Raw genomic sequence first — 13114 nt, forward strand, 5'->3', positions numbered from 1 at the left:
TCTGTAAACTTGGCTTAAAACAACACTTTTATGTTATGATATTTGTACATTTTTATTCTCTTCAATTACAAGTCGTGTTTTTGATTTTACTCTTCCCTTGTCACAAGTTTGAACACAAATTTGTAGCACTTCCATCACACAACACATTGTAGCACTATGAAAATTAACAAATCACAAATGCATGGTGGGTTTGTGGTTCTTTGACAATGCTTCAGTCAGTCCATATGTAGTATGGATAGACAGGAGAGAAGTGGTGGTCTCCCTTCATGTCCTCAGGGTCGTCTTCTTCCTTTATACAGACCCCTCCCAGCCGGGACTCCATATAGGTCAATGATACTATAAACAGAATTAATAATTTGTAAGTAATCGTTTTTCAAGAAAGAAGTTTTTGTAATTATATTTGATTAGAAGCAATTCACATGGGCTGTGCGTGCTGTCCACTTTAAATTTTTACTGGAAGAGAGTTTTTGCAGGATTAATTTTATTTATTTAATGTAAATATTTTTTTTAATTCCATATAGTTTTGTTTTATCGTACATGTAATTATGCGAGATCATCTGCTCGAAATTTTGAAAATAGGCCGTGTTCTTTTTTAATTTAATGTTTATTTCTTTGTTGATACCGTTATAATAATTGACTGCATCCAAAGAAAATGGAGAAACACAAGTAGATTTTTGAAATCAGCTCACCAGCATACTGATCCGAAAAAGCATGCGATGACGTGGACCGTTGACCCCGTGACCTTGAGTCATGTCGAGGCGATTGTGGAATTGGTCTCATGGTAGAACGTAATGGTACGGTTCCAACAATGATTTCTAGTGGTACATACATCTCAAACGACGGTCCAACAGCGTCTACTCGTAACTAAAACAAGGATACATTTATTCTTTAAGGTATAAGGAGACAAGTTTGTTTAAAGTAGTATGAAAGCACTTTTCAAAATTATATTCCACCGAAATTTAAATTCATTTATCTTTAATTAATAAAATTTAAGACTGGGTGATCTTCAAATATACTACAGAACTGGTTATATTCGCTCAATACTTCGTTTATATAGAGATTCAGAATCTTGGTTATTCAAAAATGTTCCCGTAACTTCGTTATAGCCGAGTTTTACTGTATATCGATGAAGTATATGTAAATATACTGAATTCACATTCAGTGATGTACTTTCAGTATCATATCGATCAGCTCTCTCTCTAGAACACTGATGGCTGATTTTTCACAAAAAAATTTATCTAAGTTTTCAGAACATCTGTTACAGATTTTCTTATAAATATATTTACACCTGCACAATAACACAACTATCAATTCCCAAAATATTTCATTTTTAATAATGGAAGGTTTTGGGTATCTGAATAGATATGCTAGAAATCAAAATGTCAGAAACAGTAAAAGTGTTAAGAGTATTGTTCAAATCAGCTTTGGTTTTGCGTCAAGGCAGATCTGATAAAAACAGTAAAGATAATGAACAATGTCCGACCTCATCAAAGCTACTTAGTGAACAGGGCATAAACTAAAGCCCCTGGAAATTCTTAAGGCGGGATCAGGGACCTAGGGGGTAGTAAGTATTCCCTGTTGTATAAAGGTTACGCCAGGATACCAAGGATCATATGGAAAAGCTTTTCGTATTTATCAAAACAGTCAAACCTTGATACTTCGGAGGGCAACCACCTTTAATTCCGAATAAAATTTACGAGGAATAGAAATTATATCTAATAAATGTATAATCTGGACGCTTATATTTAATCTGAAAGGTTGCCTAGAGACAAAAACATCGAAATAATTAAATATATTATCATATTCTACAGTTACATGTATATATATGTAACCCTATTATGTACCTCTAATTTGTATTGTATATCTATAACGTTACATCCAAATAGAAAACTGGGAGGAAGTGCAGGAAGGGGTATCCCTTGGTCTGCCCACGTGCTTGTTGTGCCCCGGGGTACTGAACCATGGATGATTTTGTCGATCTGTGTGCTTACAGTTCGAGACTCGTCAGAGCTGTGAAAATTCGTTGTCTGAAAAAAAAGAATAAAAATTTGAATTTTTATACCATTTTTAGTCATTTTAGAATGATACTCTGGAACAAAACTCTGGAAAAGCTAGCAGATCGTCAAAATATTTATTACATTACATTATATGTACCATTGTGAGTGTTATGGACGAACTTGCTATTTTCCGACTGGACAGATTTTCGATTTCGACTGTGACGGGAACTATGTCTCCTGGAACATAGCCCCTTCTTGGAAGCGATAGAAAAGCGCTTATTGGACCAGAAGTACAACATAAACAACACAAGTTCTTCGTAAGCGTCATGCCAGTAGGAGACTGAAACAAGAAAATCCTTATGCTAATTAAAAATAATTCAGCTGTTAAAATTGAAAAAAAAATTATCTCACTTTAAAACCGACCATTAGAACTCACTTCTATTTGTGGAAAAGTGTTCAAGTCCAGAGGACCAATCACAGAAAAGGCAGTTTTAGTCACATGGGTAAACCTCTTTGGTTTTTCTATGGTCCCTTTAATTGTGTACCTCACCTGACCATATTCCCCTTCAAATGAAGATGGGAGGTTTTGAGGGAGCTGGAACTGAAATGGGTAACAATAGTTCCCTCGCAGTAATGTCAGCTTTGGAGCATCGTTTTCTGTAAGGTTTAGATTAAAGAAGAACAATATGCGTTTGTGAAACACTGATGCCCCCAAATGGCAACATAGCGAAGATTAAACTTTTTTTAAACGCAGATTTAATTTATTTCTACCCCAAATAGGGTATTCTCACTGGAATTACAATTGTGAAATATGAATGTAGACCAAAGTTAATTTTTTTTCATAAGTACGGAAATCTCCTGGTCAAGGTCAAAAGGTAAGGTAATTGGTGTCAAATGAAAGGTCTTGTCACAAAGATTATACATGTATATGTAATGTGTGAAAGCACTAGCCCTAACCCTTCAAAAGTTATGGCCTAGGCTAAAATTTTTAAAAAGTAGGTCAAACTCTAAGGTCAAGGTCAAAGTTCTTTTTATCCAATGAAAGGTCTTTTCACAAGGATTACACTTTGGAGTATGAAAGCACTAGCCCTAACCGTTCAAAAGTTATGACCAAGGTTAAAGTATTTTCAAAAGTACAGAAATCTCCAAGGTCAAGGTCAAAGTTGTTGGTATCCAATGAAAGGTCTTTTCACAAAAAATACATATATGAAGTATAAAAATACTAATGTTCAAAAGATATGGCCAAAGTAAAAGTTTGGAATTTTTGTGTAAAAGTGTGTCAAACGTCAAGGTCAAGGTCAAATTTGGTGGTATCCAAAGAAAGGTCTTGTCACAAGGAATATACATGTACTTGTGAAATATGAAAGTCATAAATCCACTAAATCAAAAGTTAAGGGCAAGGTTAAAGTTTTTCTTACAAACAGAGAGACAGACAGACAGACAGGCGGACGGACACGACAAAAACTATATACCCCCGAAATTTCGTTTATGGGGGGGGGGGGCATAAAAAACTAAATTATACACGTAGAAATGCATCTATTTATTTTTAGATTTAAACTATAAAAGTAATTTTATGATGTAATATTTTCCCCAATACCATTGCTCCCAAGGACTGTCGTTGTGAAGTCAAAGTATTCTTCGTGAGCCGAATGATGGCGTGTTCCAGGGGTTCGCAAAGGAGCTGGTCCACGCATGCGCTGATCAGTCCAGTGGACAAATGCTTCACCTTTCACATACACCCGGATACCTTAAGAATTTTTATTAAGTTTTTATAAAACGTTTTGTTCAATGTTCAGTTACATGATAAATCTTCGAAACACGCATCGACTAGGTTTTATATATCCTCAAATGAAAAGAAAAAAATTATCAGCAATAGTCTATAAACATATAGATTATATTATATGGATATATATGCATGCGCAAAAACTTGAGTTTTTCAACTCTGAAAACAGTGTTCTCCTTACTCATGTTACTTTTGTGGGGAAATTTAGTGTAGACAAATGTATAAGTATTATAAATAGTACATTTTTACACGATTAACTATTTCATGTGTTTACCTGAAACGCAAGAGCATCCTCTACCTATAAGCAATTTCTAAAACGAGGTAAGTTGCAGACAAACAAATTGATGAAGCAAGAATATCGACTGTCTCGTTTAAAGTCATCATTTCGTAAGTAAGAATGATTTACATTGTCAGAAAATACGTAAGTTACACTGATCTTGTCAGCAAATACAATTTATCATAAAGTCAAACGCTCGACTGACTTGTTAGGTCATTATTTACACACTGAATTTTTGACGTTTTTTTTTTCGAACATGACAAGGAGAACAGACGGACGTACCGATCAGCAGGGGATGTTTACTCATCTATAGCACCTGATCCCATCTCTGAAGTTTAAGGGGTCCGTGTTTTGTATTGTTTGAATGGAATTTTGTGCTTTTAAACTATTTGTTATCTCCTTATATTTCAATTGAGACATAGAATTGTCATAATTTCAATATTTAATTAACAATGTTTCGTTACCCTCTGGTATGTCTTTGCAAATTATTGGAATCATATAATATTTGCCTGGTTTCATTGCAAAGCTCTACCTTTAAATTGATGCTTAATTTTCTTGAAAATATTCTTTTCATTGATTGCAAATGAGAACTTCGCCGGTAGATCTTCACGAACTCTCACAATTAAAGGATATGCATCGTATCAAAATCCATTTGGGGAGTTATCAAAAGCACGAATACCGTGTTGCTTCATTTGAGATTCCAGCATATAAATGGACATCAGGACTGATTCGGATGATCAAATTATTTTACAATTTAGATGAGTTTATTTGTAAATTTCTCATGGATAATTCAATTTATATGTTGACCGTTTTCTTGTTGTTGTCGAGACGTTCAGACAGACGGAAGTTTATGGCATGAAATGCCAGCAAATTACTCAAAATCTCCCAAAGGGATTAAAAGTTTGTGTGATTTCCTACAAGAAATATTTCCTCGGAGGTCCTCAGAGATTTATAAAATTTGCAATAAATTAACAAACAGGAGCTCTCAGTGAAATCCATTAAGAGAAAACAGCTTACAAATGACTTACACCATAATGTAGCAGTTAGAAATCATTACAGACGATATCAGCTTCACAAACAAGTGAGAAAAACATATTTTTGAAAATTCGGATATCATTAAGACGAGAAAAGAGATTCAATGTAATGAGTAAAACAGAGGAAGCTGATGGCTCTATCAATGTCTGTCTCAGATGCATGAATGCTACAAGTACGAAAAATTCAGCGATTAGCATAATGATTGATCATTTCACACGAACGCTTGCAGATTTATTTAATTTCGTTTAATGATTCATTGAGCCAATGAAAATTTATGGTTTAACTGCAGCAAGTTGTAGGTACATTCGTTAATGCAACTTATTCAGTAACCAAATTTTAAGATGATAATTCTTGTAGGCATAGGTTCTGTGTAAGAGAGAATTATGTAGTTTTTTAAATTTACCAAATCAACACATAATTTTCATTGGAAGAGAGCAACTGTTGGGTCAAAAGGGTTAAACTTGATCCAAAATTTGTTTACATGCAGGAAAGAAAAATTTAAGAACACCGTATATATAATGATGTAAGGCCGGAATTAAAAATATCTTTGTTTCCCCTAACCCGACCCTAAATTCTCAAGTTGGGTCGGTAGGTAGGTAAACAATTTTAATTTCTGACAGCAGCTTTGAAAATACATTCTAAAATTTAATGGAAAATAACCTTTATAAATAAGAAAAGTTCAAAAGAAAGCGATTTGTGAACAAAATGCTAAGTATCGTACATATGCCGTTTAAAAACAAAATTCATGATTAATTTACAACTGTTGTTTAGTTGAATTTGTGAAATATCTCACGCCATTACATTAATATAAATTGAATAAAATAGACAAGATTCTCAAATACGCAAAGACTAGACATACGAGTATATTTTTTCAAACCTTCCATCAGCCTTCAGAGCTTATAGACGATCAATGTACTTTTTTGAGGGCCATGAGATTTGCAGTGGTTCTGGAGCATTTTGGTTTGGAGTTAAGAAGTAAATGGCTAATTTTAAATCGCAGGTTCAAATCCTTATGAGTAACATTGAAAACGGTCCTTCAAAGGGGACCATAAAAACTTATGTCCAGTGTCGCAGAAGATGCTGGCTCAAAAAAAGATCCCCCACTGCTTAATGGCAAAAAAGTGCTGAGTACGTCTAAATTTGGAGCAATGGGAAATGTCATCCAAACAAATCTTGAAAGGATTAAAAGCAAAGAAACAACCAATTTTCAAGGGCCTAATTAAAGAAAAATACACTGAACGTCTCAGGAAGCTGAATCATGATTTCAAAACTATTTGGAAAGAGTATGTTAACAATATTTAATTAAACCAAACCGAATCTACAAATGATACAAATGCTATATACAATGTCATAGTCACGAAGTTTAACCACTAAATAAAAGCATGAAGAAACGTAAAGAAAGGACATCTGAATTATATTAATCAGGATGAATATGCAAACATATTTACAACTCCTATGGTTCCATAATGGCATATACTGTAGTAAACATAGGAACATAGATGAATTGGTTATTAGATCAAAACTCAAATTAAATAAAATGCAGTGAAATTGAATGATGTGTTCACTAGATGGGCCCCTCATCTACTCATGAGGCGGGCCTTACCCTGTATTACGTACCTTAAATTCAAATACAGGTTTATTTGTTTGTTGTTTAACGTCCCTTTCGAAAATTTATTCACTCCTATGTAGACGCCAAGACACCTCCGAAACACTCTTAATTAGTCATGGTAATTTTATTACCGAATTGTTTCAAGAGTGAAGAATTCCAATTCCTGACAAAAGCGTCGCCTTTGTTTAATAAAGAGCTAATGCCTAGTAATCACATCTGGGCGTCATTTTGTTTCCAACAAATGCTTGAAAATCACAGTAAAACAATGTCGGCCGGACTGATAAAAACCGATTTTGATGAAATTGTATTTTATAAAACTTGGTTAACAATAAAAAAAATTATTAAATAATCATATTCAAAAAATCTTTTCAGTCGGTGCGATTTAGTTGAGTCGGTCGCGTTAGGGGAAACAAAAGTATTTTTTATTTTGGCCTAAAGAAATGCATTTTAAATAAACTTTGACTTCATAAACATAAATATGTTTTGCATGAGAGATGTTTTGCATGAGAAAATGGCCGAAACAGACCCGAAAACTTCTCTATTGAAATATTGTTTCCATGACGTTCCCTTCCCCCAAACTTGAAACCCGGCTAGGTCCCGCCCGTTTCTTTTAACATTTGCTCTGTGTCTTTGTCATGAAAACTATCATAATTAATCTGAGTCTACTTACATTGCAGATTTAACGGTTTATCAACTTCAACGTTAAGGTATCCTTGGACATTTTGTCCTGCGTAATAAATGGCAACCGGATTCCCAAAATTAATGTAAAATCGGGCAAGTTTAGGCATACTTCATTGAAATCCCCTTCTTGTATTCCATCAATGTAAACACGAGATCTCAGATGTTTCGCTCACTGCTGCTGGTGTTGTAAATTTGTCGGAGATAACAAACGATCGTAGAAAATTACTAACGTCTGCCAGATGAAGCACGTGCTTGGCCATGCAACGCAGACGACAGAACTCTCAGCGTCGTATCAGCCAAACACATGCATAAGCTTAACTTTTTATTAAAATAGAACTATGTTCTTAATTTGTGTAAAAATTTTATAATTTAATAAAGGATCAACAGTTCGGGTGAGTTTTTTGCTTTATGTCGCTCATAGTTTTTTATTCCACATTTGTAGACATTAATTAGATATTTCAACTGGAAAATCGATGTCAACCAATTACAGTTATCAAATATATGTAAAATGTGTAATTCAAATATAAATTTCAGCATGAAACTTCAGAAATCTTTAATTAAAAGATGTTGAATTTTTGAAGCTCTGTACACTAATCTGGAATTACTACTCCTTTTCTAATGAACATGTTAACTTGTGATAATGAGGATTTTTTTTAAAGAATATCTTCTGTGAAAGTCTCATATATTTGGATTTTCGTCAGCAGTCCTGAACAATTTACTGTCATTAATTGATTTTGAATAACGCGCAATTTCCGCTTAACCCCAAATTATCCTAGTGAAGACTGTCAAACCAATGTCAGTAACACAGACTTTCATCCATCAGAACCTCCGAAGAAAATAGTTAATTACAGATTACGTCAAGATCTAGTGAAAGAGAAGTGTCTTCGTACGTAATGATACACTTCGATATACTTCGATACATCGGTAAACAACTGCATGTAGTTCAAGAAGGTCGTTAGCTTTATATGTTTCCCTTGATTCAGGTGATTTATAGAAAGGCAATAATTACTGCACATAAGTACTAAAGGAAACCGAACGGAAGCAATTATCTCCAAAAATCAATGAACTAAAGAAGCTCCCAGAATGTTCAACAAAATGCCATCTTCTGGTGTGGGAAAGCATACTTCTGCGAAAAAAGCAAGTAAAAATTTAATGTCTTACAATTAATTTTAATCACTTTATCAAGACAAACAAAATACAAAACACACTGCATGTCGCATCTACACGATGACGTCATTTACACATCTGCGACGAGTGTTTGAGTGGCTCTCTTATCGCTGTTGAGAAACTTCATATTCTTTAATATAGTAGAGATCGTTTCTTGGTGATGCTGATCATGCGAATGATTGGATAATGTACTTGCAATACTTATCGTATCATCTGAAAACGAAGAAATAATTAGGAGTGAAAACAAATCTAATATGAAGTCGAGAAAATTAGACTTTTCGACTAGTTACCTTTAGTGCTGACACAGCAAGCTCCGGGGTATGACTTAGGAAGGAAATTAATCATTTCTGAACCTTCATGTGTTATTTCATCTGATGGTACTGAAATTAAAAACCGAGTTCATGTAGCTGTAGCAATATTAGAAAAACAGAGGCCACAGAGGATAATGCTAAAAAATTTCCTTGAAAGAATTTTGAAAGTCTTAGAAAGTATTAGAAGAAGGCTCGCACTACTCACATTTATCCAAGAGGAATTTCATAAAAGAAAATCTTTCATAATTATTCCAAGGGAGAATATCTCGTAAAACATGAGTTTTCATCAAATGAAAGTAACAAGGGCGGGAATATATATATATATTTTACGTTTTAGACCTCATCTCACCTCTAGAATTCTTCTGTTTTCCGGAGGATGACCTGGTGGGTGGTCTGCCATCAAGTGTATCCCATGATTCATTGTGAGTTCCGGAGAAAGAACTCAGTGATTTCAGTAATGGATGTCTGTTTGCCGACTGTGGAGAAGTCTGAAGAGATTTGGAGCTCTGTCTGGGAGAGTTGTTGGTGGTTGGATTCCATTGATTTCGTATTATCCTGGATCCATTGAAACCTGAAAGACACTGAGGCATTAGGAACTTGCTCTATGCAAAAACAAAAGAATTTCAGGGTCTTGGACATGTTGGAGATTTAATACCATTTCTTGATGGCGGTCGTCTTGTTGGTGTCGGAGGAACAGATTCTGTCTGTATAGTATCATCAACTATTGAATGAAAATAAAACAATATTAAGAATTATTTGTGAATTTTCTATTGGAAACATTTCAAGCTAAGCTCATATAATGTGAATGTACTGATATACCGTTGATTGGCTTTCTATTAGGGATGTGTAAGCAAACACACGCTTTGTTTCGTGCTCGAAACCAGCATTTGGTATCGTTGCTTTCGTCATCATTTCCTTCCAAATGTGACGCAATGGAGTCATCCAACTTTGCACGACGTGAAACTTCCAAGTCAATTATGGACCACTCTTGTTTGTATTCCCGAATGACGTGTTCTAACTTCTGTTTGAATATGTCGTCTGCTGTGTCATATTCGTTCAGCTTTGGACCGTCACAAAAGATTTTCAAGATGAGTAGTGGTAGAAGGCCAAATAAAATGTAAACTAACAGATGACCCCACCATGGCAGACTAGGATATACTATTTTAACCAACAGAATTACAGCTACAATGTAAACTGCTAAAAGGAATGATTTGATCATGGCATCATAGTAATGGTTTGAAAGAGATCCAGGGCATGAAAAGTGCTTCATGTAGCATGTCTGAAAAAAGAAATTTTTGGGGATGCAAGGTTCACCTTTGTCATCCACAAACTGCACTAAATGGCGGGCTTTCCATTTTGGCACGCCATTTCTTGTGGTAAAAACATGACAGGCAGCGCATCTTCCACAACCTCTGCCAGGAATTACTTGGTAACAACGGTTTGTGTCTGGAATCGTGTCATCGTGCAAGTTTTTATTGATCAGTGTTCGTGTATGTCTCTCCAAAAGAAAGTTTTGAACTTTGTTGTTAAAATGCTGAAATGTTCTTTCCACGCGTTTCAGAAACATGCATGCATAAAGATATGTAAAAAGTACAATTAAATAATACTGTGCTAAGTGACGTATATTTGCTACAAGGCATATTATGATGAGGAACAAAATGTCAACAATGATAAACGTTATGTCTATGAAGATTGGAATCGCACAAATTAGGAATGCTAACCAACCAAAGCAAATAATACACCACCAAAATCGTGCACAAGGAGATCTAGGGAAGGTTGCGCCCTCTATGTCTATCTCTCCAACCTCGATTGGAGGAAGATTAAGGAAGCCTCTGACACTTTTCTCACAGGTATTTTTAGATTTTTCCAGAACGAGGTCCTCCATATCGCTTCGCTTGTCCTCATCGTTCGATTTCCTCACACACTTTACAATTTCTCCCAAGAATCTCCAGAATAATTGCAAGAACACATTGATGGTCGACAACTTACAAAACAAAAGGACAAGTATGGCAATAAATAAGGATGTTAATTTGACAGTCACCCACAGGAATATGTGAACAGCATTTACATCCGTTAGAGCATTGCTGGTGAAAGATCTCAGGAGAAAAGATGCCGCCCAACTGGTTCCGACATTGGAAAAATGTTTCGCATAAACCAGACTTCTTACAAAAATCCACACGGTCCTTTTCCAAAGTGTGTCGTCTGTAGAAATTCTTATAATAATTAGCATCAACAATGGCAAAAACCATAGGGCAAAACATGCCTGATATAGACTGTAACAGCCGTGAATAAACGATAAAGAGATCAGTTTTGTGGAAAACAATGACAGAGTCATTGTTAAGTTACTTTGTTTTGCTGCTTCTAGTTTATTTTTAACGAAATCTTCTTCGTAATCCCAATACACTGTTATAGCAATTATTGGGATCCAGAATGCGAAAAGAGCTGCAAATGCTTGCATCATATTTCGTAAAAAGGATTCCCATGTGCTATCCTTCGATATTTTGCGTTTGCAGCAGTTGTGCAGAGACACGTACTCATCGTCAACACCATCTTCTGTATGTTCAAGCACTTTCTGTTTGCGTCCGTGCACGTAACACTTGCATTGAAAAAGTCGGCGATAGAGAAAGGAGAAAAATCCTACAGGAGCCTTGTTTCTCCTAACCAGACGATCAGGATCCCCTTTAAACCAAACAGCCCTCAACTTGAAGTGCTCAGTTTTACTCATTTCCATGGTCTCTATGACGTCAGAGAGTCTGTGGAGATTCTCTCCAAGCTTCATTCGATGTTGATATCCACAAGAAACGTACTCAGTTCCTAGGTTAACAGTTCTTAATTTAGAAACATTAGGTGGAGTTGAAAAACGCTTTGTAATTTCAATTTCTAAAGGGGCTGTCAAAGAAAATATGAATTCCTTGTAGCAATGTCGTTTTCTATATAGAGATGTTGGGATGAAACGTGCAATAAAGATTACCAGTAATATCTTCAATATGAAAATAAAACCAAAGAAGATTTCCACTAAGTAGTCTTCCTGTATTATTTGACAAGATATAACACCACTAGAATTTCTTGAGCAGCAATTAAATATTTCAACAGCAGTTCCCGATACATTCATAACTTCCTTTGCGCACACATTAATGGATTCTGAAACATGACTGTGGATGTGGTTTAAGACTAGCTGGCGGATCTTTACACGGAAAGCATCGTTTCGAAAATCACCAAGACAGTTACTTGGATTCTCCAAAACCGAAAAGTCGTTTGTTTGAAAGGAAGTAGATAATGCCCAGTGCGCAATTGGATTGAAAGTATTCACAGAAAAAAGAACGTTGCGTATTCCATCTTCACGAACCAGCATCCAATCAGTGGTGCTGTTGGTCATTTGATCACGGTGAACCTTGACCTTTAACCCGTCAACTTCGCCTCGTTTCAACATCCGCAGGGAATTCAAAGGTAAACCTTGCAAGATCTTCGATACACACGGGCTACTTATGGCAAAATCTTCCCTTTGAGTGGTATTCAGTTTGGTTTCTGAGGACACACTTCCAAAGCGAGATAATAATGCACCCAGTACAAAGACACACGAAATTCCACGAGCCATTTCTGTGAATTTTCCTCGTCAAGGATTCAAGAACACGCCAAGGTCCAAGGTTCGGTGAAATGCACGGTGCATTTCACCTGCAATAAACTGACTTACCATATATTAGTTCTTAATCAAGCTTGACTATTTGTTGACAGAGGGTAAATTAATACCCAGATAATCTTTTACGAGTTACACAACGCAAGTAATCAAGCGAGGCACTGATTGACGGTTAAGTTTAAAAGTAAACCTATTTGTTTTAGACGGAATCTCAAAGCGCAGAACAATAATACACAATATTCCGATAATAAGACAAACGATTTAAATAATAGGAGGGATTTAATTCTGAATGTACATATATATTCAATAGCGATTCCTTGTCTTGGACATGTATTTAGTTGTAACTCCATTGTTCTTTCAAATTGTTTCGTTGTTTTCGGTAAACATCTAATCTCTTACAACTAGTTGTTATATTTTAAAGGTGTTTGCACGCCAGAAAGTTTTAAAAGGAAAGTTGCAATTAAAAGCCTGACAGGGTAAAATAAAACTTGAATACTTTGCAGTCCCAACCAGTATCTCTCGATCGTGAAAACGATGTTTCCGGACACCCCCTCCCTTCCAGTTGTAACAGCTGACAAACTTCTATTGTAAGCACGAACTGACCAGGAACCCCCATCCCA

The 13114-nt window shown here is 35.6% G+C and overlaps 2 protein-coding genes across 2 annotated transcripts; both read right to left on the minus strand.

Annotated features, from left to right (window-relative positions):
- Positions 1-31: 31 nt before the first annotated feature.
- LOC134270978 (arrestin domain-containing protein 3-like) lies at positions 32-7598 on the minus strand. Its single transcript, XM_062753243.1, has 7 exons — positions 7372-7598; positions 3595-3744; positions 2434-2654; positions 2155-2337; positions 1845-2027; positions 690-864; positions 32-336 (listed from the first exon to the last, which is right to left on the minus strand). The coding sequence occupies exons 1-7, from the start codon at positions 7487-7489 to the stop codon at positions 212-214; spliced, it is 1155 nt and encodes a 384-aa protein (XP_062609227.1). The 5' UTR covers positions 7490-7598; the 3' UTR covers positions 32-211.
- Positions 7599-8558: 960 nt separating this feature from the next.
- On the minus strand, positions 8559-12455 carry LOC134270973 (uncharacterized). The gene is made up of 5 exons (XM_062753239.1): positions 9680-12455; positions 9516-9581; positions 9210-9431; positions 8840-8929; positions 8559-8762 (listed from the first exon to the last, which is right to left on the minus strand). Exons 1-5 carry the CDS (start codon positions 12453-12455, stop codon positions 8620-8622), a joined length of 3297 nt encoding a protein of 1098 aa, XP_062609223.1. The 3' UTR covers positions 8559-8619.
- Positions 12456-13114: the final 659 nt, after the last annotated feature.

Source organism: Saccostrea cucullata, unplaced genomic scaffold, assembly GCF_032062105.1.
Source record: "Saccostrea cucullata isolate Sc308-1 unplaced genomic scaffold, CSIRO_AGI_Scuc_v1 ctg1567, whole genome shotgun sequence".
In the NCBI taxonomy this organism is placed as follows: Eukaryota; Metazoa; Mollusca; class Bivalvia; order Ostreida; family Ostreidae; genus Saccostrea; species Saccostrea cuccullata.

Bases quoted from the DNA above. Each gene is read 5' to 3' on its own strand.
- LOC134270978 (XM_062753243.1), bottom strand. From the start codon at position 7,489: ATGCCTAAACTTGCCCGATTTTACATTAATTTTGGGAATCCGGTTGCC. The intron at 2,655-3,594 runs GTATTGGGGAAA...TAAACCTTACAG, and splicing joins GACAGTCCTTGGGAGCAATG to AAAACGATGCTCCAAAGCTG. The intron at 2,338-2,433 runs GTGAGTTCTAAT...TTCTTGTTTCAG, and splicing joins ACACTTTTCCACAAATAGAA to TCTCCTACTGGCATGACGCT.
- LOC134270973 (XM_062753239.1), bottom strand. From the start codon at position 12,455: ATGGCTCGTGGAATTTCGTGTGTCTTTGTACTGGGTGCATTATTATCT. The intron at 9,582-9,679 runs GTATATCAGTAC...TTCATTCAATAG, and splicing joins TAATAGAAAGCCAATCAACG to TTGATGATACTATACAGACA. The intron at 8,763-8,839 runs GTAACTAGTCGA...CTTCGTTTTCAG, and splicing joins TTGCTGTGTCAGCACTAAAG to ATGATACGATAAGTATTGCA.